This window comes from Bubalus kerabau, chromosome 11 (assembly GCF_029407905.1).
Source record: "Bubalus kerabau isolate K-KA32 ecotype Philippines breed swamp buffalo chromosome 11, PCC_UOA_SB_1v2, whole genome shotgun sequence".
Classification (NCBI taxonomy): Eukaryota; Metazoa; Chordata; class Mammalia; order Artiodactyla; family Bovidae; genus Bubalus; species Bubalus kerabau.
The window spans coordinates 75,156,846-75,180,677 of record NC_073634.1 but is presented as its reverse complement, the minus strand read 5'-3'; the positions used below and the strand labels follow the sequence as shown (position 1 = coordinate 75,180,677).

The window sequence follows — 23,832 nt, the reverse complement described above, 5'->3', positions numbered from 1 at the left end:
CAATAGATTAGGTGATTTCCTAATCCCTTTCCAGCTCTAACATTTGTAACAGTTTGTAAATATACTGCAACATTCTTTCTAGGGTAGTGGAAACTTTTGCAAGATCCCTGGCAGATGTCAGCCTGGCACCCTTTGCTTACTTATCCCCAGGAAGCTCACACTTCAGGAGGCAGCCTTGTCTGACTCAGGCTCTTTACCTGACTAGTTCCAGCCCCCCATTTACACAATTCCTGTATGATTAAGGCAGGGAGAATCCTATAAGAGATACTGGAGAAATGCAGTTAGGAAGCAAGATAATTTGATATCACAAACTTTTAACTAAAGGTTTCTGTACACAAAACACCATGCCAGAGTGAATTTAGTAAATGTAATAGGAGACCAAATGTGCCAAATTGGAAAGTTGTTGTTTGAAGTCAGACTACCACCACTCAGCAGTTCTATGACCTTCAGACTGCTTAAACTCTCAGAATTTTTATCAAGTAAATTGGGGCAATATTGACTTTTTAGGGTTAAATTAAGTAATATGTTAAAGTTCTTGAAAGTGCCCAATATATATTCCTTTAGCCTCGTTTCCTTCCTCTTGGGAACACATGGGAGAGAATAGTTTTTACTGGAGAAATCTGGGAAGCCCTTTGGTGAAGGTTAGAATTTGCGCTGGGACCTTGAACAATGAACAGTACTTAGGTGGAGATGGTGGAAAAGGACATTCCAGGAGGAGGGACTAGTAAGAGCAAAGGCACAAAGGAAGAATAGTGCAGGAACTCATGAAGAATGGTTGGAGGGGAGTGGCCTGGGGAGTAAATGGTTTACGGTAGAGAAAGCAAGCAAGGGCTGAGAGCATCTTCCTGATTTTCTTTTGGAGGCTGAGATGAGGGCAGAATGGGCAGCAGGGGCAGGGCTGCCAATACCAGCCTACAGCCTCAATGACATGGGTCCCCAGGCCCCATCTTTCTACCACTGAAAGTGGGATTTCATGATGCAGTGCCAAGGGGCTGCTGTGTAGAATGAGCAAAGCAACGCTGCAATGGAAAGCACTTGCCTACCGTCACAAAAACAAACTGGCACAATCTGAGCACAATAGGATGGTGCAATACTTGGCACTGATGTGAGTTGTGGTCCCTCTGCTGCTAATGGTCTGGGTTGCCTCCAGGTCTGTTTCCTCTTCTGCACAGGAAAGGAATTGAACTACTTGATTTCTTTCCCCTTAAAGGAAATTTTCTGACATATGATAAATTCTCCACTGAAGAGGCAGAAAGTTCTTCCCAGATACTTGGCCAATCAGTCTAGAGTGCCAGCAGGTTTTGTTCCAAGAAGGCACTGAACTAATCTCCACTCCCTTCAATAGGAGCTGGCTGTGTGCTTTTCTCTACTTCCTGTAGTCATCTGACTCGTCCCCTGCTCCCCACAACCAAACCTCAGGTTATACATTCGAAGACTATTGTTTGCCTAGTTCTCCTTGGTGGCGGGGGTGGGGTGGGGTGGGAGGGTGGTCCATCCTTGCTTAATAGGCAATATTGCAGTCACTGTGAATCTGCAACATCCCACAAGAGGACTCTTTAACAAGTTGAGATATATCACTGTGCTTGGATTTTAAATACCTCCTATACAGAGAATTGAAATAGAGTAGCTAAATATGTTTAATAAGTCAACAATGTGACAGAAGGATCAAAAATCATGACGTGTAAAAGAATGGTTAAAGTAATTGATGATATTTAATCTAGAGAAGAAAAGACTTGAGAAACACATGATAGCTATTTTTAAATACTTAAAAGAGCAATCACAGGGAAGAGTGACTAGATTTCCTAACACCCATGGTAAAATGTATAGAGGTATACTCTTTGACTTGATATAAAGGAAGATTTTAAAAACATGACTGTCTAGGAGTGCTCAAGAAGGGTCAGATGACCAGTGATTGGGAATATTTCATAAGCAGGAGCAAGTAAGATCTGAGCCACTCTTCTGTTGGCAGGGCGTCTGTGGTGTGTTCCTTAGTTAAGGAAGTCCTATAAGCAGCTTCAGTCCAATGAGTTACCATCACCTGCTCGTGGGCCTGTGTGTTGGGTACTCTAAAGAGGAAGTTAGGAAGGCAGTAATATTGGATCCAGAACATAGTCAGACAGGAGCCTTCATGCAGATACCCTTTCCAGTTCTCCAAACACCCACTCACATGTGGTCTCAAAAACACCCAGTACCTTTACTTAGCTTTACCCACTTCACAATATGCTCAATATGAGCAATTTGACTCCCAAGCCTAGGTCAGGCTGAGTGTTTCTTGTGAGTCATAGTTTTATGCTGAGACTTGAGAGTTTGTGGAGGGAGAACCCCCCTGCCCGCGGGGGGCCATGATGACAGGAGAAGTCTGTGGAAGGAGAGGGATCTAAGGGGTCCTGGGGAGGCAGGTCTAAAGATCCAGACCTGGCAGCATCACTGTCCAGGAAGGCCCCAGTTCCTATGGCTGTGTGCTCGGAGCCAATTGTTCTCGGCAGACTTCATTCCAAGGGTCCTGCGGGGACCATGACTAGGGACCGGGCAGAAGGCAATGGCTGGTTGGAGGAAAGCCAGGCCCTGGAGAGGGGGAGGCCAGCTGGAACATAGCACTGAAATGGGCTCGGCTTTCAAGCTGCATACGGTGGCCCAGTGGACAGGTGAGTCCACGGACAAAATGGATCCGAACCAGCCCCGACTGCCCTCCAGAGACCAGCCATCCGTAAGAGTCCAGGTTTGGACTGAAACGTACCTGTGAAAAGAACAGAAAACAAAAGCGATGCTCAGAGTTGGTACTTCAGGGTGAGTCCTAGCTGTAAGAGCAAAAAGAAGGGCCGCAATCTGAAAGAACAGGACTATGATGGGGTGAGAATCAGGATGAGAAGACCATGAAGGAAGTGTCTGTCGTGCTCTGGAGGATGTTACCTTTTCCTCTCCGATTTCACGGCTCACAAGCTCAGAGTTGGGAGGAGATGAGAGGAAGGATGGGAAGATGAGAAGTAAGGTTCCTACCTTATGAATAGCTTCCAGCTGCAGCCGGTCCAGGCAGAGCCGTGTTTGCCCCTCTCCCTCCTGCATGCGCAGCATCGGTTCTCTGTGGGGCAGACCGTGGAACGAACGCTGGGGAGGAGGGTATGAGAGGAGAGAGAAAGCGAGCAGATTCTTAGTTTTACATCTTTCTGCTGCAACTCCTCCAGATCCCCTGCTATACAAGGACTCACGTCTTCTACGTTTTCTAATGCTGCACCCATTCTCCTGGCCTCAATTTACCAAATCTGTGTCTTGAAACAGCAAGTAATGATGGTTGACCGTTTCAGCGTAAGTTCGAGCCTTGGGAGGGTTTGGGGCCCCAGATGAAGCAGAAGTGTGGTCTTGACCTTCAGGACTGTCCTGATATGGTATCAGATCTGCCTTATATATAGGCTAGAAAAAAGAATGAGATTACGTCCTGTAATACTGAAGACCAAATAAAAGTAAAATAGAGAAAATTGGTTTGGGGCAGGAAAGACTTTAAGGTAGAAGAAAAGGGTATGTTTAAACCTATGTTCAGATACATGAGGGTAGGGGAGATTATGTACAACTCTATGCTAAGACTTCTAGGGAGAATACTGGGGCTGGGAGACTCTTCTGCTACTTGGCAGCACTAATTTGGGAGGTCAGGTAGATTAGGACCCAACAGATGGTGCTATTAAATATTCATATACGTACGAATCTTCGATCTAAAGGTCGCTTGACATTTGTTGGGTTCAGTGCCATATCAGGCAATATAGCTGCAATGAGCTCTCCAGATATATCTCCTGCAGCTATTGTCCCGAGCCAGTCAGATCCTGAAAGACTCTAATAGGAAGAGACAGATATTTGTCATTCACTCACTCACTCATTAATTCAGTTCTGTGAACTGGTAACAACTGTACAGTCTGAGGGGGAGAGACATATTCACATAAACAAGCATAAATAAGTTTAACATAATCCATATCCTTGATGACAATTACCACATACCTATCTTCTCTTTCTTTCCAAACCTATGGCCTCTTTCTGACTACCACTAGGAACCGTTTGCCTGTGTACTGAAGGTTTGGAAGAGAGGGGCTCACCCAGACAGTGCCTTTTCGAGGAGCAGTGAAATAGGCCTTGAAACCAAGGTAACCAGCATCAATGTAGTGAATTCCACAGAGTCCATAACTGTAAGAGATAAAGAAAAGAAAATCTTCCTTTTTCTAAGATTAGACTCTTTTCTTCCCCCAGAATCCAGACTCCCAAAGTGAAACAACCCTCCTCTCCCCACAATAGTCTGGCACAGTGCACCCCAACCCTGAGGGCCTGTCCCCAGAGCTCATCCTCTTTCCATCCTGCCGTACGAGGCATAGCAGTTGTCCTGAGCCACAGTGACACCATTGTAGGGGAGCAGCCAGGCCAGCTCTGTGCTCAAGAAGCGCTTGATAGAGTTTATTGGTTCATAAGGTCGTCGAAGGTCCCAGAATTTGATTTTCCGGTCACTCCCTGCAGAGGCTAGGAAATGACTGTGGAAAGATGAGAGAAGATCAAATCTGAACAACTCTGGAAGAGTCAGCCTGTCCTCACCTCCCACCTCCACACCCCCGTTCAATACCTGTTAGCTTTGCACCACTGAAGAGTACGCACAGCCTGGTCGTGGGCTAGGAAACACTGGAAAGGGTAGAGCTTCAAGGAGCCATCAGAGAGCCGTATCCGCTGCAGAGGTGAGTTTGTGGGAAGGTTCCATAAAACCACCATGCCTGAGGGTCAGGAAAGAATGTGTAGGTGTTAAAGTCAGGTTATTGCTTCCCTGGTGGCTCAGTGGTAAAGAATCCACCTGCCAATGCAGAAGATGCAGGTGACATGGGTTTGATTCTCTGGAGGAGGAAATGGCAACCCACTCGTCTTCTTGCCTGGAAAATCCCATGGACAGAGAAGCCTGGTGGGCTACAGTCCATAGGGTGGCAAAGAGTTGGACACGACTGAGCACAGCACATAATAATCTCTTTTCCTTGCTCTAATTTCTTTCTCTGGCTCCTAGGACCTATGTCTTCTACTCTCAGATCAGATCCCTTATGAAAGACTGGAGGGATCATGATTAGCTAGCCAACATTCCCTCCATGGTTTAAAGACTCAACCTGATATTTTTAGTTCCAGTGCTCATGAACATAAAAGTAATAGCTTAGTTTGAGATCTACCATTGAAAGATAGGTTGAATGCACCCAGTAAATAAAAGTCAAGGGTGTTTTTTTTTTTTTTTAAGGATAAACCCTTTAGGACAAGGGTTGGCAAACTATAGCCTGTGGGCCAAACACAGCTTGCTGCCTGTTTTGGTAAGTAAGTTTGACTGGAACACGACCACACCCATTTGTTTCCCTGAGGTCTGTGGCTGCTTTCTCTTTACAATGGCAGGGGTGGATAGTTCCAACAATGGCCAAACAGTCCACAAAGCATAAAATATTCACTGTCTGAACCTGAACAGAAATGTTTGCCAACTCTACTCTAAGGCCAAGAGAACAGGCAAAGAGCCAAAAGCAACATGTAGAGGAATAGAAAACAAATGGACAAATAAACTAACTGGGCTGATCCGAAGCAAGCTGACCAGCCTGGCAGAGGATGAGGTAATCAAAAGTATAACTTTGATCAATGTAAAAGACATCCCCTTTTTATACAGAAACTCAGTAAATGTAACACTTATGAGCCTTTCTTGAAAAAACTTGACAGTGAATTACAGCTAAGCAATTTAAATAACAGAGCCACGGAGGGGGAGCCTGAGATGAAAGGTCTGGTGGAGACAGGCACTCTTTTCCATATAGAGTTAAGATTAGGTAATTCTGGGAATTAAGATGGCAAAACAGCATCAAGTATCACATACCTTGAAAATGTAAGAATAAGACCACCAAAAGGGACACAGGAGATGGTGAGAGGGATGAGAAAAAGCAGGGTAAGAGTGCTAACTTCCTCATCCCCAGCAGAAAGTCTACTGGTGTGCCTAAAAGTGAAACTGTTATTTAAAACCAGTAACAACTGGGACTTCCCTGCTGGTTAAGGATTCACTTTGCAATGCTGGGCATTCAGGTTCGACCCCTGGTTGGGGAATTAAGATACCACATGCCACAGAGCAACTTAGTTGAGCCCTCCTGGCACAACTAGAGAGTCTGTACACCACAAGGAAGGATCCCACATGATGCAACTAAGATCTAATTCAAACAAATAAAAAATTAAAAACAGTAACAACCTAATGATACCAATTAATGTTAACTTTTTATTCTTTTCCTTTTTAATCTTAAAAGTATCTTTATGATCCCATTTTTATAGAATTCTTTCTCTTTCCATCTAATCTTTTTATACATGCATAGAGAACAGCAAGAAATGATGTTTATCTATTCTTAATTTTTTTTTCTGAGTGGAAAAAGTCTAGTGATATTTTTCTCTTCTCTATATTTTTTCTACAAGCACGAATATTTATAACTACATAATGTTGAACACTGAACCAAAAGGGAAACAACAACCAAAAAACAAGCACATATAAAAATTTAAAGAGCAATAGTTCCCTATGTTTTGTTTTTTACCATTGTAATATCCAGCAGCCAGGTGGTGGTGGGGCCGGGTGGGCATCCAAGCCAGGCTAAGGCACTGACCACACTCAGAGGGGTCTGAAGCTTGCATAGACCCTACCTGGAGGGTTGCCACACATTGAACCTGCAGGGACAGAGAGACAAGACCAGGATTAGGGATAACTACTGTCTGGAATGAAGGCTCAAATCAGTGTTTGGTCAGCACGGGGTGGGAGATTTCCCAGAGATGGAAGGAGACTGACTCACTGTGGAATTGGTAAGGGAGGCTCTAGAAGATGGAGCCTCGGCTAAGGGAGCAGGCTCCTCACTCACCTTATAGATGGCAGGCTTCACTGCATCTGTGAGGAAGAAGGGAAAAAACTGAAGTTCTAGATCCACACGGCTGGGGTCCCAACCAGGCTGAGCTCGCAGACCAGCACCCCTGCCCTCTCAACAATGCCCCTCCCTCTCACTTTTCTCTTGCCACCATCAATGTGTGAACTTGCCTCTGCCTGCCCCCAGATCCTTCTTTCTTCCTGTTCTTCTTGACTGTGCCCTTCCTCCTATGAGAATGCCTAATCTCTCCACTCTGCTCTCTTTTCAACTTCACTTTCCTTGTCCAGAGCGTGGCTCATCTGATCTCCCCTTCTGCACTCTCCACTCTCTCTCCTGCTATTGGGTCACTTGCAAGCATAGAAGTAAAACATGCACGCTTGTCTCTGGTTAATCAAATGAACAAACCAAAGCGTTCCTTTACCCCTTATTTTGGCCACACCTCGTGGCATGTGAGACCTTAGTTCTCTGACCAGGGATTGAACCTGTGCCCCCTTGCATTGGAAGGGTGACTTCTTAACCAGTGGGCTGCAAAGGAACCCTCCCCCTCTACCCTTCATTCACTTCCAGCCACCGCCCTCATTTATTATGATCTCCTTCACAGACCAACATCCTGAAAGAATTGTCTGTACACCTCTGTCCTAACTTCTTAATTCCCACTCCCTCCTCAATCCATGCCTAACACCAGAAACCACTAAATAGGGAATTTCTCAGGGTTTAAACCTAGGGGCCCTCTTCTTTAAACATGCAGTACTGTTGAAAAACAAGTAAATTTAATCAAATGGGAGCTGCCTTTCTCTGCCCTTTCCTCTTCATGCTCACCTTCAGCTCCATATTCTCCTTCCCTTCACAACAAAGAGAGCATGTTCTCATGTATGTTTGGTGGTGAGGGGAGGAGAGGTGAGGACAGGGTTGGGGGAGGAAGAGGAGTATGGCAGGAGACAAGCCCCAGGCACCAGCCTCAGCCTGTGGCAGCTCCTCACACAGCCAGTTAACTGGGGCAGTGAGAGGGGGAAGACCTGAGAGCACAGGAGAGCATGGAAGTGGGGAGATCAAAGACAATGTGCTCAAAGAAGGCAGTTACAAGACTGATAAAGACAGAAGTAAAAGAATGGGGAAGAGTGAAATCAGAATGGGAGGACTGACTGGGTAAGGCCCTGCACTGGAGACACTGGGCCTGGAGGAGTTTCGAGGTGCGGGGGGAGGGGGTGGACAGGCCCTTCTAAGCTCTGGCCACAACTCCAGCAGCCCCATCCTCCTTGCTGCAATACTCACCTAGGGGCTGCTGAGCCAGCAGGGCCTCGGGATGGGGCAGGCTGAACAGCAGCACCTTCCCATCTGAGCAGGCAAGAGCCAGGAGACCCAGTCGGGGCAGGAGAGGAGCCTAGAGGGTGACACCAGATCTGCACTGAGACTTGCTGCTGGCAGGAATGTCTCAGAAAAATGCGTGAGCTTCTGGTCCCTGAAAATCTGATATGGAGCTGCTGGAAAAACTCCACCCCCCACTCTCCAACTTCCCTTTCTCCAACTCTGGGAAGACCCAGGGCCCCTTTGTTCTGGCTGAGGCCAAAGGCCACCCCACAGTCAAGTGGGAAGTACCTTCCGAGGGGTGCCTGGAAGTTCCCATGCTCCACTGGGGCAGAACTTGAGGTCCCAGATGCAGCCGTGGTCACAAGCTATCCCGTAGACAAAGTGGGCTCTGTTGCCAAGACTGAGAGAGAGAGCATGTGCAGAGAATGGGTAGGAAGGAAGGGTCTAGAGCTTCCAGAGCCTGTGTTCCCCTTGTCTCAACCCAGTCTGAGCCTTCCCCTGCCCCCAGCCCAGACCCACCCTTCTTTCTTCCTCCACCACTCTCCCCTGGCAGTGTCCCAGCCCCACCTCACCAGCTTTCTTGCTGCAAGGTCCCAAGGTCCCAGAGCTGGAGCAGCCCAGGGCCCGAATACAGCTGGCTCAGTGAATGTGTCTCATTCATGTCAGGGCTGGAGAAAAGAGCCACATACTGCGAGGCTGCTGACCCCTCTGGCACTGGGCACCAGTCCAGAGCCCAGAGTGGGCCCCCAGTGAAGAAAGACACATCCAAGCGCTCTGGGTGTGCAGTGATAGAGCTAAATCTATAGAAAAGGCAAAGATGAAAAAAAGGAGCTAGTAAAAGGCAGTAAGGACTTCAGTAGATGAATGGATAAACTGTGATACATCCAGACAATGGAATATTACTTGGCACTAAAAAGAAATGACCTATCAAGCCATGAAAAGGCATGAAGGAAACTTGAATGCACATTACTAAGTGAAAGAAGCCCACCTGAAAAGGCTACATACTGTATGATTCCAACTATAAGACATTCTGGAAAAGGTGAAACTACGGAAACAGTAAAAAGATCAGTGATAACCAGAGGCTGAGGAGGGGAGAGGTAGGGGATGAACAGGCAGAACACAGAGTATTTTTAGGGCAATGCAAATACTCTATATGATACCATAATGATGGATACCTGTCATTAAACCTTTAACCAAACCCATAAAATGTACCACAGTAAGAGTGAACCCAAAGGTAAACTATGGACTTTGAGTGATTGTGATGTGTTGGTGCAGGTTCATCGATCATAACAAATGTGCCACTCTGGTGAGGGATTGTTGATAATGGGGAAGGCTGTGCTTGTCGGGGTAGGGGTGGGGCGGTAGTGGGGAGAGAGGGAGTATATGGGAACTCTCTCTACCCTCCTCTCAGTTTTGTTGTGAACCTAAAACTGCTCTTAAAAAAGGAAAAAAAAAAAAAAAAAAAAAAGGAACGCAGACAGAATGGGAGCGACACCTGGAGCTCCTGACCTAAGCAAGCACCAGAGCATCACTCACAGTCAACAAGCGAGACCAGTCCTAGCCACCATGTTATCTTCCTCCTTTCCTTCCCCAGGTCTGTCTAGCTCCAGGCTCACCTTCAAAGGTGACAGGCCATGCATTCTGATTCACTACAGTGTTCACTCTAGGGCCAGTCTGTCCAGGTCTAGCTGAGTAGATGTGACCTTGAAAACTTGTTCCACCCTCAACCTCCCTAGGCTCCCTCAGTCTGGCCAGCAGAGAGAAGCACTGCAGATTAGAGGGGGCTGAGCTAATATAGGCAGCTCTCCTAGCCTTGGGACCAACTGGACCAGCATTCAGGGAAGAATAGGGCCAATGTCCCATCCCTTTTGACATCCATTTTTCCTACTTCTGTCTCCCAGAATCAGAAAAAAGAGATGCAATCATCACCTGTTTATTCTGTAGAGGGTGCCATCTTCAGGAAGTCCTTCACGTTGTACAGAAAACAGCGGAGACTTCTCCTCCTGGGGCAGGTAGGGAGCTGCCTCACTGGGGGATGGCAAAGGGAACAAACAGCCTAAATGAGGAAAAGTTTCATCTATACTGGGATTCCCATGATCAATCTAGAGTCCTCAGTTACCCCTCTGCCTCCAGGGGTGTCACCCGCTCCTAGATTTCAAAGATGCCCCTTCAACTTACAGTTCAGATAACAAGCGCCACTTCCACGCTAAAGGAATCCATTCCGCAAACTCCCAGTATGAATGCTTTTGATCTCGGCTGGAGGAGCAGAAGTAGCATTAGTGAAGGAGAGATTCCAGAGCAGAACTGCCCCATAACTTTCTGTGAGGATGGGAGCAATTTGTTATCTGTGCCAGTCTAACACACGGGCTGCAAGTAGCTATTGGGCACTTAAATGTGGCTAGAGCAACTGAGAAACTGGACTTTTAATTATATTTCATTAATTTTAAATGAAATTTAAATGGCTTCGTGCAGCTTGCAGCTACCAAATTGGACAACACAGCTTGAGAGCTTCTGCCTTTGGAGCAGGACCTTTGAGTTACAAAGGTCTTCCCCATGTTCTACACTGCGGGTGCTTGCCCCCCCGTTCTCACAGCCCCACTGCTAGGCTGGGTCCTCGGCCTTCCTTTGCTCTCCACCCCTACCTTTCATCCCCAGCTCCCGTTCCCCAAGTCTCACATATCCTTGGTGAGATGAAGGCACTTCCAAACAGGGGCCATGATGTGATTTGGTAAGCCATTGTGAGCCATTCCCCGAACATGTGGCTTCTGCTTCTGAGGATCAAATTGAAGAAAGTGTAAGTCAGAGAATTTTACAGGCTACAGAAAGTCCCCAGGAAAGAGCTTTCCCAGCTTTTTCTTCTCCTGGTACTACTTGCTCTCTAATTTTTCTCCTATCGGCATCTTAAAAGATTTGTATCTTAACCATTACAATGACCTCTCCATCTTTTGCTCTTACTTCTCCAGCAAAACCTGCTCTCTATTTTCTGTTCATCTTCCTTGGTGTGTTTCTACAGCACTTAATTCAGAGCACTCCTATTTGCTTCCTGAAGCTCCTGCCCTGGGGGTAGTCTCTCCCTCCTTTGAGGGTTAGTCACTGACGGTATTTCCTGGAGTTCCTGTGTCTTCTCAACCCTCAATACATGTACTCCTGGTAATCTCATCCTTTGACTCATGGCTTTGACCCCCATTTTTATGCCTGACTGCATCTTAGCAAATGTAACCTTTACTCAGTCTCAACTTTTATACAAAATCTAGACTCATACAATGTGGTGCTGAGCCATATTAGAACTTGAGGCAAAAGTGAGTATCACTAGTATACTTCCTGCCTTTATTGAAAATTTTATATTTTCTTCAGCATAGATTTGTTGCATTAATTTTGATTTTTAAAATGTTGCACTGAGACATTTATCTTTATTAGAGGGTTTGGTGCTCCCTTAAATGCACCTGGGGGGGAGTAAAGCACTGGTCCCATGTATCTGACTGGTAACCAGACGTCTCCAGAAGGACAGCCCTTGACCCATGGGCCCCTCCAGCTCGACATGTCAGAAAGTAAACTCATCACTTCGCCTGTCCACATTCACCCTTCCTGCATCCCCCACCCTTTCTGTGTTCCCAAGTTCAGCGTATGAGAGCACCATCAAAGTTGGAAACTCCTGCCCTTTCCTCTCCTTCAACTCCCAACTGCTATTAATCCTCTTACGTATCTCTCGTCTCTGTCTCCTGATCTTTTCTTCCTCCACTGCTTAGTTTAGGCCCTTACCACCTCTCACCTAGAGAAATGAAGCTGCCTTCTCATTGTCAACTGCAAATTCACCTATTTTCCTAACTGATCATGTTCTTTTCCTACCTAAAAACCATTGTTGTACAGAGTTTCTGTTTGGGATGACAGAAGTTTTAGAAATGGATAGTGGTGATGGTTACACTACACTGTGAATGCATTGAATGCCCCTGAATTGTACATTTTAAAACAGTAAATTTTGTTATATCTATTTTACCATAATTATACACGCACATACTCTGTTGGCTCCTACCAGTTTCATTTCTTTCATCCTCTCTAGTCTAATCTTCCCCACGTTAACCCAGGCCCTATGCTGCAGCCACAACCAGTTTCTGGGAAATCATCCTCTCTGGCAAACTTCTGTTCCTTTCAAGACCTAACTCAACGAGCATTTCTTTATGAAGTCTAAGCAGTCAACCACCCTTCCTCTATATGCCTAAAGCATTCTGTTCCCTCCTGGTGCAGCATTTATTACACTGTAAGCTTTGTAAGGGAGGACCCTGTCTTATTCATGATTGTGTTTCCTAGCTCAGAGGAGATGCTCAATGTATGAACAAATAATCTTGTTTAGTTACACCCTCAGCTTCCAGAATCTCAACCGTGTTTGAAGTTGCTCTTTCTTAACTTTCCCGTTTTGGCCATCCTAGTTACTAGGCTAAAGCCTTCCTTCTGGGCACCCTGCTGATCCTCCCAATAATCCTCCCATTTCTCCCTCCACGTTCTTGTCCACTCAGATTACCTGAGTAGATCCTCGGGCAGTGCTTCGGGGTGCTGCAGGCTCGGGGTCAGAAGAGTTCTCACTTGGGGCCTCGCTTTCTTCTGCTTCTTCAGCCTCAACCTGGAGAACAAAGTCTTCATCCCGTGTGGTGTTATCCCCTTCTCCACGGAGACAGGCTGCCTGCGGCTGGATTATCTTCGGTTGGGTAGGGCTGCTCACCTGGGGGCCCTCAGGACAGGACACTTGAGTAGGCAGGGCTGTTGAGAGCTCTTCCGCCAGTTCCTGAAGATACAGAAGTGCCCTGCAGGACAGGGCAGAGTCAGAGCCATAGCACAGCCACTTCACCCAGGGCCCACTCTGCCTGATGCTTGGCCGATTCTCATCTCACTAGATCCTCCCAGTGACCGTGTGAAATGGCTATTACTTTCCCTTCCCCTTTGACAGATGTAGAAACAGAAATCCAGGAAAGTTAGGTGACTTGGCCAAGAGGATTCAGATCACATATGTGGAATCTGAACCCAGGTCTTCTGAGTCCAAGTCTGAAGCACTACCACAGTCAGAGATCATTGAGGGAAAATGGAAAGGATGGAAGGACATATATATGCTGACGTATACAGTGCAGTAAAACTGCAGTGAAGACTTGGAGGAAATAGCAGAAAAAGTGATAGGATGAGGTACAGAAAGAAACCGCCCACTGACAGAATTTAACCAGACAGAAACTGCTGTTGAAGACCTAGAAGACTGCTCAAGTGCCCAGAAGCCAGCACCACCCCTGCTTACCTGACACCTCACCACAGTCCACTCATCTCTCCAGCATCTGCTCCACCCCCACCCCTTCACCCCAGCCCCCCTCCACCAAGCTGCGCCCCACAATCCTTACACTTGGGCAGCCCTTCGGCGGGGTCGTTCCCCAGGAGGGGTCTCAAAGTCCTCAGGGGGCATCTTTGGATGTGGAGACTCTGGCTGATCTAGGCCTTTGGACAACTTCAGCAGTAGCAGATCTGCCTTGGACTTTCGACCTCGTTTCTTAGGCATGGGGGTGGACAGAGGGTTGGATTGATCTAAGAGACCAGGAACCCGAGGGGCTGATGGAGAATTAGGCTGCTGGGGCCTTTTGGGGCCTTTCCGTGTCCTACCACCTCTCTTCGGGCCAGGCTTTGAGGCCCTAGGCTTTGGGACCTTTGACATCTCTGAAGAAAGATCTGTAGAGAAGAATATGGGTCTGTGAGATGGGACCAGAGCTCAAACCTCTTTGGAACAGATTACACCATACCCAGGTTGTAAAGTCCTATGAGCTTGACCTGCTCTTGTTCATCTTAAGCTGAGCATGCGGGGCTAAAAGGCTGAAGGTCAAGGGACACACCTTGCTGTTGCAGTCTGGAGAGGCTTTCCTGCTCTGGAAGGAGCCTCCTCTCATCGAGAGAATCCTCATATCCAGGGAAAGGGGTAGATAATGGCATCTCTATGGAAGCCTCCACACTGGTTGTTTCTGAGGAGGCCTTGACGTCAAGCTGGTTCAGCACCTCTTGTCCAGGAGAGTCTACCACAGTCATGTTCCCCACGGGGCCGGCCTCCTCCAGAGCCATATAGCCGACCCCGTAGGTATCCATCAGCACCCCAAAAAATGGCTGCCCCTGCATGCAAGAGACATACAAATGACGAGAAGGAAAAAGCTCTGGTAAGAGCTCAGATTTTTCCACTTTCCTGTCTTTCTCTTCTCATCATTGTTCCTCCAACCGCCCCCACCACCCCACCTTCCCAACCAACCAGAAACCCAAACTCTGGTCATTCATTCATTCAGCAGTAATTCCTAAGCATCTTCTATATAACAGGCACTATTCTAGGATCTGGTAACATGACAATAAGCAAGGCAGACAAGGTGCCTGACCTCATGGAACTGACAATGAACAAACAATAACAAGCTACCATTTAGTAAATGCTTACTATGTGCCAAGTACTATTCTAAGTGCTTTATTCAGATGATTTAAAGTGAATGAACAGTTATTTAACCCCTTTCCCTGAAACCTAATGAAATGAATCATTCCTCTCTAAAAAAAATTGAGAAAGAAAAAAACAAATCACCTGTTATGAAGCAAGGAAGTGCCACAAGTTTCTAAAATAAACTATAAAGTATAGCTGCCAGATACTATACAATTTAGATCAAACTGAAGGATGACTAGAGCTAACATCCATCTTTGTGAATATTAGTCAAGGTGCAGATTTATTTAAGGATAGGTAATTTCTAGTGTCCTGCTAGCAATCTTTCAGCTGGATGGGGAGGTGGTAGCCTATAAGACAATTAAGGAAAATCCCACTACATTAAGAAACTATTTAGACATTGAAGAATAGACTGAAAGTGTCACGGATCTTCATTTTCTTCAAACCCAAAAAGTCAGCTATGCAACTATGGACCAAAGTAAACTGACAATGATAAACAAAACAGTGACCACCACACCAAAAACCTGAGCAACAGAGAACTGCAAGGGCCCAGTTTGCGACCAGAACAACCTACCTGTCTGTGACAACAGGGAAGAAATAACTCCGATCAAAGGAGGAATCCCTCCATAGATCTGTATATGTCTTAAGGATGAAGAATTCATCAGCCTCAGTGGAAAGTGTGTTAATACAAATACCATAAGAAATATCATACAAATTAAAATTTCCTACTGTCTCTCTTCAAGAAGATATCCTTATAAACTATAGCAACAGCCAACTCTCTAACTCAGGTGCTAAGGATACATTATAACACCATATGCTAAAGATACAATATAACAATATCAAGGTAAATAGAGGTCAATGAAACTCTACCTACATTGTTCTCTTTGTTGCTGTTTAGTTGCCAAGTGGTATCCTGTTCTTTGCAACCCCATGGACAGTAGCCTGGCTCCTCTGTCCCTGGGATTTCCCAGGAAAGACCACAGTGAGTTGCTATTTCCTTCTCCAGTGGATCTTCCTGACCCAGGGATTGAACCTGCATCTCTAGCATTGGCAGGCAGGTTCTTTACCACTGAGCCACCAGGGAAGCCCACATTGTTCTCTGGTAAACAGCAAACCCGGAGAGAACTACTCCATTCAAAATCAGGAATAAGCAAAAAGGATCCAATGGGACCTATGCCTAGTTGCTATAGAAAGAATAAAAAGGACTCAAATGAAAAAGGTGAAAAGTACTGTTTCAAAGAATGTCTCCAGAAAACAAGAAATTTTCCAACAAAAACTTCTATACTTTCAAAAAAGCCAGAGACTGTGAAATCCAATAAGAGATCAAAGAAGAGATAAAACAATGGCAAGGCAAAAAAAAAAAAAGAGCTGGTAGTCATAAGGAAAGAAACTGAATAAAAGAATAAAATCAAAGAAATGAAAATCAGAGAAGCAAAATGTTGAAACTACTGAAAAGACAATCAGTGGTATGAAAGGCGTTTGAGAGAAACCATGCAGACTATAAAGAGATAATGGTGACTAGTGGAGAAGGAAATGGCACCCCACTCCAGTACTCTTGCCTGGAAACTCCCATGGATGGAGGAGCCTGGTAGGCTGCAGTCCATGGGGTCGCTAAGAGTCAGACAGGACTGAGTGACTTCACTTTCACTTTTCACTTTCATGCATTGGAGAAGGAAATGGCAACCCACTCCAGTGTTCTTGCCTGGAGAATCCCAGGGCTGGGGGAGCCTGGTGGGTGCCGTCTATGGGGTCGCACAGAGTCGGACACGACTGAAGCGATTTAGCAGCAGCAGCAGCAGTGAGAAGATGGTATGGGTGAAAAGAGAAAGTGGGGAGCCAATATATGAATAATTGCTATTTCTAAAGAACAGAGAAGAAAAATGGGAACAGAAAAAAATGTTCAAAGACCTAACAAAAGAAAATTTCCTGAAATGAAAAACAGAATGTGTACTTTCCTGAAGTAAAGGAAGATCTCAGCCTAAAGTTAAAAGGGCTTATTGTATAAAAAGGACACAAAAATCAATAAAGACTCATTAAGAAATATCTGAATGAAGACTAAATTTCTCCTACAAATGGGGGTGAGAGGCAATCAGGTCAGCCTGGGAGTTCTTAGAAACATTTGATGCCAGAGGATAAAGAAACAAAAGGATCAAGAGAATTCTTAATTATCATTCATGTAAAGGTAACAGGATAACATTCTAAATATAGAAACTTCTACAAGTTTCTAGAAATTACAAAAGTAATCCCCAGAATAGAGGAAGGGTTAGGGGAAAAAAAAGTTTAGGAATAAGTACTTATCAAACTGAGAAGTGGTTCATAGCTGCTGGTTCAAGAACCACCTGGCCTCTCCTCTGCCATGGTAGGGAGTCACAGCTGAACCAAGAAGCCCCTGCCATAGGTGATGGCTCCATAAACAAGCTGCCTCCGCAATAATCAGAAAGTGACCAACTGAGGCAGACTCTTCTCTGGCTTGCAGATCCAGAACTGTGTCACTGCCACAGTCTGCAAAAGCAAAATGCATGCCCTCTGGCCTGCCTCCTCTCTAAAGTGAAGTCTAAATTTGAGTTCTTCAAGAGCATATTTGATTTGTAAGACCTAAATCATATTCAGAATCTTGAATGGAAAAATTCCAGGAAATGAAGTTTCTAGCTTTCCAGGCTCTCAAGTGGAGGTTGCTCATTCTCTCAAATCCCACTTACCCCAGGGTAGAAAGTGGGATCAGTGTTTTCTCAGTTCTTCTCCAGTGCCAATTCTTGACCGAAAAGTCCTCCCCATCTTGTAAAACCTTGTTCCTTCCAAGCCCATAACATTTGGCTAAATCACTGGTATCCACTCCACTGTCACACCCGGGATGCCAACATATAAAACCTTTTTTTAACCTCCAAAATCACTAAGACACCCACTATCTGATCACGACCTCCCATCATTACAGCCAGGCTGCCCAACTATGATCACTATATCTACTCTTCACCATGTTAATTACTCCACTATCCACTGATCACTCCAGTTTCTCCCTGTGTCAGCCATATCCCATCTAGTTTAGACTCATTTATTTTAATCAGATTCTTGTTGATATTACAAACTTCCTTTCCTTTCATCTTTTTGTTTCACAGGCCTGGCAAAACTCAAGTCCTGGATGAACCAATCCCCCACTGCAACCAGTACATCTAAGCTGGCTGGGCACTAAAGTCACACTTTCTTTCTGTCAGCTCCCACACCCTCTCCTTTAGTGTCTACTCCCATAGTCTTCAGCAAATGACTAAGTCTTAGATTTCTGAAACAAAAACTAAAAAACTAAAAACCAGCGGTCAAGAATTCGCCTTGCAATGCAGGGGCAGGTTCGATCCCTAGTCAAGGAACTAAGACTCTCGTGTCACAGAGCAACTGAGCCCCTGTGCCACAACTAGAGAATCTGTGCACCACAAAGATTTTGTGTGCTGCAACTAAGACCTGACACAATCAAATAAATATTTAAAAAGAAAAAACCACCAAAAGCCATACTTCAATTTCTTGTCAAATAACTAACACTCCCTGCTTCTGAGTCCCTCATCCACTTTCTGAAGTCAAGCTTTCCAGTTATGTTCTCGCTCCATGCCCACTCTGGGCCCACCCAAGGGAACTGGTGATGCTTATCCTTTTCCTTTCCCTTGCCTCCTTCTAAACTGGAGCAAACGCCTTCTAAAATTTAACAATTCACTTGTTTCTTGTCTTTACACCTAGTTGGCAGCTTTTTTGCTTATTTGCAAACTCACTGCTTTTGTCCTTCCATATTCAATTTAGTTTGCTTTTTCTTTTTTAGGTTTGTATAAAACCTTTAATTGATACAAAATACTTATAAATATGTGTAGAATGTAAATAACAATAAAACACCTGTGTATCTGCCATATTTCAACTCAGTTTTAATAGAAATATAACTCATACATACTCAAATTTCCTTAAAATTTAAACATGTCACAAATATATAAATATAGTGACAAATCAATTGACATTAAAAATGATGGGAAACAATACAATAACTCTTGGCAAGCATTCAGATCAACTAGTGAGAGTAATCAGACCTACAGGAAAAAAACCTATAGGCTTCGAGAATTCAGTGTGCGATGGGCATCAGTTTGTATGCTTTATAGAGGAAAAGGAGAATGTCAGTTAACAGAGGGAGTTAGTTAAATGAAGATCAATTAAGAGAACTTCTATATGTCTTGAAGATTTCTCCGTATCTGTACACATACATCCATCTCATTCTTCTGGGCTACTATGTGGTGTTCCATAGGATTATAGTTTATTTGGGTATTTCCCTTTTAATGAACAATTAGATTACAATACTATTACAAATACTATTGCAATGAATATTCAAGTATAGATCTCTTTAGTAATGAGAAATTATTTTTCTAGAATAATCTGCTGAAGTGAAATTACTGGGTTAAAGCGTACACACATTTCAAAATTTGATAACTTCCAAACAGGTCGCCAAGATGAAAATCAATTTATACTCCCATTAACTGTAAAAATGGGTATACGCATTTTACTACCCTTGTCAATCTTCAATTTTTGCCAGCCTGATGGGTGAAAAAATTCCTCCTTCTGTGTGCTTTTAGTCACTCAGTCATGTCGGACTCTTTGCGATCCCATGGACTATAGCCTGCCAGGCTCCTCTGTCCATGTGGGTTCTCCAGGCAAGAATACTGGAGTGGGTTGCCATGCCCACCCTCAGGGGATTTTCCCGACCCAAGGACAACCCATTTGAAGTCTCCCTCATTGCAAGCAGATTCTTTACCCACCAGGGAAGCCCATTTATTTGCATTGTCCTGATAATAACTGAGGTTAGCAACTTCTTTTTTATATGTTGGACATCTATGTCTTTTATGAATTGCCCATTTCTGTAAGACAAATTGATCATTTTCTTATTGATCTGTGGAGTTATTTATGTTGTGAATATTTTCTCTCTGTATCTACCTTTTTTAACTTTGCTTATAATGTTTCTTGCAAAACTAAGGTTAAATTTTATGAGTTAAATTTCTCAGTCTTCTCCTTTATGGCTTCTGTGTCTTTGTGGCCACCCTGCCTCACATAGGATCTTAGCTGCAGACCAGGGATTGAACCCCTGCCTCCTGCAGTGGAAGTGGAGAGTCCTAACCACTAGACCACCAAGAAATTCCTGTGTCTTTAAAAAAGGTATTTCCTACCCCATTGATAATATCAGAATATAACATATCTTATTTTTTTCTAATGATTTTTTTCTAGTTTTAGATCTTACATGCAGCTCTTTAGTCCATCTGGAATTTTTTAATAAGAGATATGGATATTTACTTATTCCATATCTATTTTCTTTATAAGTTTCATAAGATAGGGACCTTGTCTGTCTGATTCATTATTGTATCCAGAAACTGGTACATGGTAAGTGCAATAATTAACCTTTGTTGATTTAAGGACTAACTTCTCAAGGTACAAGAATCTCTATAAGGATTCACTTCTCAGAGAAGGCAGCAGCAGGGTGTGGTGGTTAATTTCCATTTTTGACTTTACAATACAAATTTTGGACACAAGCAAAAGAGGTTTAGTAAATTTGTACCAGGATTTATAAAATTTTAAATCTGCACCCCAAATTGTCTGGTTCCCATGCTGCTCCAAGGCCGCCAGCCTGATCTCCCCAACCACAGAAAATGATTAGGTAACACTGTTCTGCAGGTATGGAATTATTTTACACACACGGCATGGTCTAATACATTATTTCCAAAGTGTTCCCACGGTACAACTGGTGGTCTGCAAGATGACTTCTGATACAAAATTGAACAATTTTATTTGATTAATTATGTTTTTATTTTAACTTGTATTTAAAAAAACTGTAACTAGTCCATGAAATACCTGGACTAGTTAGATCAAGACTAAAGCACTTAAACCTTAAAATTAAATCAATTTAAAGAAAACAATTAAGAAAGTACTACAGTTGATAAGAAAGGGTGGCAAAAAGGAACGAAGGCACAGGAATGAGGTTTGTGTAACAAATATGCCGCTGGGGCCCTCGGCTTGCACCCTGCACATTTAACAAAGTGAGTTTCGCGGGTGAAGCTGAAGTCGCCACCTCTCCCTTTCCGAACAGAAAGCCAAGTTGCTGCGTGATAAAAGGACTAGATTGGGAAACATAACTGGCCCCTGGCTGCGCCAATGGGGTTGCAGCGCGCGGGGCACAACCCCCAGGGTTAGAAGGACCTCGCCGAGGAAGAGGCTGAACACACTACAATGAGAAGACTGACCCGCCACCACTCTAGGGGTGACCGCTTGCTCTTTCTCAGTCCAGGGAGTGGGGTTAGCTTTCACCACTAGCCTGTTGGGGAAGTCAGCCGTGAGTTTCCTAAGGCTGAGGACTACAGTAGGTTCGCAGAGTTCGAGGTTTGCCATGTTCGCAGCGCCGGGGCCCGGACACAGGATAAGATGTTACGGACACCTCACTGGGAAAGAAGGCGAAACCCGAGGAGATCAGAGATAGGGGCTGCCACCGTGGGTTAGGGAGGTGGGGAGCACGGCGGTTTCCGTAGGAGCTCGGGGGCTGGAGGTCGCGATGCTGAGCAGAGGCGTAAAAGCGGAGCCGGAATTGGTTCCCAATGTCTTAGTGCTATCAAAAAAAGAAGGGGGGTAGTAATCGTGGGGCCCCTCACACCCCGCTGCGGTACACTCACCCTCACCAAAGTCCTTCCGGAAGTCCAAGTTCGAAGATGGCGCCGCCTGTCTGGTCGCCGTTTTATGACGAAATCTAGTAGCTACTCTTCATTGACGTCCCCCACCCCCCAGTGCACAAGGTAAACACGTGGGCTTGGTCGGGAATTTGTGCCCCAGGACGTTTTCTATTAGACTATGTATTCCATAATGCAGTGCGGCGAGCGTCCCCAAGGCCGTCGCAGCGGGCGCCGCTCCCGGGCCTCCGAGGCGCGGGGGACGAGGCACGGCCTTATGGGAATTGCAGTGTCCCGAAGGGAAGACTGACGCCTGCGCGTTGACGGCCGTCGCGCCCCCGCGGGTTCCCACGCGGCTTCTATGCGAACCTCGAGAGTGCGGGCGCCCAGGCCCGAGTGTCGCTCCCGAGCGCTGAATCCTGGCTTTGTGTGGAGACTACTGGCCCATGGCTGGCAGGGCCGGGCAGACCAGAGAGTACTTACCCGCAACCCCCGCGCCGTCGAGCGGAAGCCTGGGAGACAAAGGAATCCGTGCCTCGGGCCGCGGGGGGACGACTCCGGCTTCCGCCCCAAGGGCAGCCCCCAGCAGATCCAGCCACTAGAGAAGCCAGGGATGGACCCGAGACCGAAACACAGTGAAGGGGAGGAGCAGAAGAAAAGCCTGGCTTGGAGACGCTCTACTCAAATGATCCTCAGGCTTGGACCCTCCCCTTGGTCGTAGGCCTCTCCCCACTCCCTCCCTGGGTGGTCGGTTGTGGTTGGAGAAAGAATGTAACAAACTTCTGCCGTTTCCTGAGGCATTTAAAGCTGTAAATCACACAGGTCTGCATATACCGAATAGGAGAGTTCAGGATATACAAATATGGACAGGAAAGGATGGGGTAAACCAGTCTTTTCCCAGATAATCTCATCTATTAAATTCCCTTGGTTACACAAAATATTTATGAAAACCAAGGGAGAAGCTGCTGCTGCTGCTGCTAAATCGCTTCAAGCTAGCCAGGATTGAAAAGCTAGAGCAAGAGGACTCCCATCCCATTCGTCTTAAGTGGCCTAAAACAAGCTAAGGCTGTGCTGTGGCTTAGGGCAGGCTTTGTGAGGGTGCTGAAGTGGGTGCAGTGGAGGCTGTGGTTCCTCTAATACATATGTTCAGTGTTTCCTCTCAATTTCAAGCATTTCTCTCTTCATTAAAAAACTTGTTTCAAGCATTTATTTCTCTACTGAACAAACCTGACTCTTTGCCATTCCTATTGCCTCAGATTAGATTATCTTTGACTTCAACTATTGCAAAATCTTTCTCATATTAATAATTGTATCTATTTGGGGGATAAGACATTCACATGATTCCAAATTCAAAAGATGCATAGGGTATAGTGAAGACTTTTCCACTTCTCTCTCCAGTCTCCCGGATCACATCTACGTAGGCAGTTTCTTGTTACAAGTCCAAGACATTTTCTGTATTTATACTCATGCAAATACATATATATCTTTCCCCATTTTAATTCAAACAGCATCTACATTGTCCTGCACCTTACTTTTAACTGAGTGTACCTTGGAGACTATTCCATTGCTATATATAAAAACCTTCCTTATTGTTAGATTTCTTGTGTGTGCTCAGTTGTTAAGTCATGTCCAACTCTTTGAGACCCCATAGACTGTAGCCCACCAGGCTCCTCTGTTCATGGGATTTCCCAGTCAAGAAATACTTGAATGGGTTTCCCATTTCCTTCTCTAGGGAATCTTCCTGACCCAGGGATAGAACCTGCAGTCTCCTGCATTGGTAGGCAGATTCTTTAACACAGAGTCACCTGGGAAGCCCCTATGACTGCTTAGTATGTAATTATATAAATGTAATGTTAGTTCTTATTATTGATGGGTATCTAGGTGGTTTCCAGTCTTTTGCTAATACAAACAATGCTGCTCTATGTGTTAGTGCAAGTTCATGTGCCTGATACACAATGAAGCCAAACAAACTGAAACGTGGGAGTTTGGAACAAAAAAATGTTTACTGCAGGGCCATACAAGGAGTTGAGTGGCTCATGCCTAAAGGCCCTGAATGCCCCAAAAGGTTTCAGCTGTGTGCTCATGGTAGTTAACATCTTCCATCTGTTGGAGAGGGAAGATGTTTTACATCTGCAAAACAACTTGGGAAATGTGCATCAAATACTACTATTGAGTTACCTGAGAGAGGAGCTAAAGCAGAGGATGCAGGGGAAAGAAAGCCTGTCTGGGAAGGTCCCATGGTGTCTTGCTCTGTTACATATGGACTTCCCTGTTGGTCCAGTGGTTAAGACTCCCTGTTTCCACTGTAGGGGGCACGCCTCACAGGGGCCAAAAAGGGCGAAAATAAGATGCTGCTGTAAATAACCTTGTATCTAAGTTACTTCATATGTATAAATTCCTAGAAGCAGAATTGCTGGACCAAAATTTAGGCGCACTTGTGATTTTGACTGATGGGCAATCTTTTTTTACTGATCTGTTTCTCCATCTCTAATATCTACCAGTTAGCTTTCTAAAGCACAGGGCTGATCCTGTTGAACCTCTGCTTAATTTT

The 23,832-nt window shown here is 45.1% G+C and overlaps 1 protein-coding gene across 3 annotated transcripts; it reads right to left on the bottom strand.

The window, feature by feature from the left end:
• Positions 1-1,618: 1,618 nt before the first annotated feature.
• GTF3C2 (general transcription factor IIIC subunit 2) lies at positions 1,619-22,267 on the bottom strand. 3 transcript variants are annotated; one of them, XM_055540668.1, is made up of 19 exons: positions 21,765-22,267; positions 14,039-14,309; positions 13,556-13,877; positions 12,697-12,976; positions 10,857-10,951; positions 10,359-10,436; positions 10,110-10,208; positions 8,753-8,980; positions 8,469-8,580; positions 8,145-8,253; positions 6,870-6,895; positions 6,552-6,681; positions 4,595-4,739; positions 4,344-4,505; positions 4,080-4,167; positions 3,694-3,822; positions 3,256-3,408; positions 2,998-3,105; positions 1,619-2,737 (listed from the first exon to the last, which is right to left on the bottom strand). In XM_055540668.1, exons 2-19 carry the CDS (start codon positions 14,283-14,285, stop codon positions 2,519-2,521), a joined length of 2,730 nt encoding a protein of 909 aa, XP_055396643.1. In that variant the 5' UTR covers positions 14,286-14,309; positions 21,765-22,267; the 3' UTR covers positions 1,619-2,518. The 3 variants fall into 3 exon arrangements, with proteins under 3 accessions (XP_055396643.1, XP_055396645.1, XP_055396644.1); XM_055540670.1 differs by having other exon boundaries at positions 1,619-2,565; XM_055540669.1 differs by lacking the exon at positions 21,765-22,267 and adding an exon at positions 21,288-21,709.
• Positions 22,268-23,832: the final 1,565 nt, after the last annotated feature.

What these genes read in the sequence shown, in the direction of transcription:
- GTF3C2 (XM_055540668.1), bottom strand. Translation starts at nt 14,285, where the DNA reads ATGGATACCTACGGGGTCGGCTATATGGCTCTGGAGGAGGCCGGCCCC. An exon ending in CGCCGAAGGGCTGCCCAAGT is followed by an intron (nt 12,977 to 13,555) that starts GTAAGGATTGTG and finishes CCTGTCCTGCAG; the next exon opens with GGCACTTCTGTATCTTCAGG. An exon ending in AGCTGGAAGCTATTCATAAG is followed by an intron (nt 2,738 to 2,997) that starts GTAGGAACCTTA and finishes TTCTTTTCACAG; the next exon opens with GTACGTTTCAGTCCAAACCT.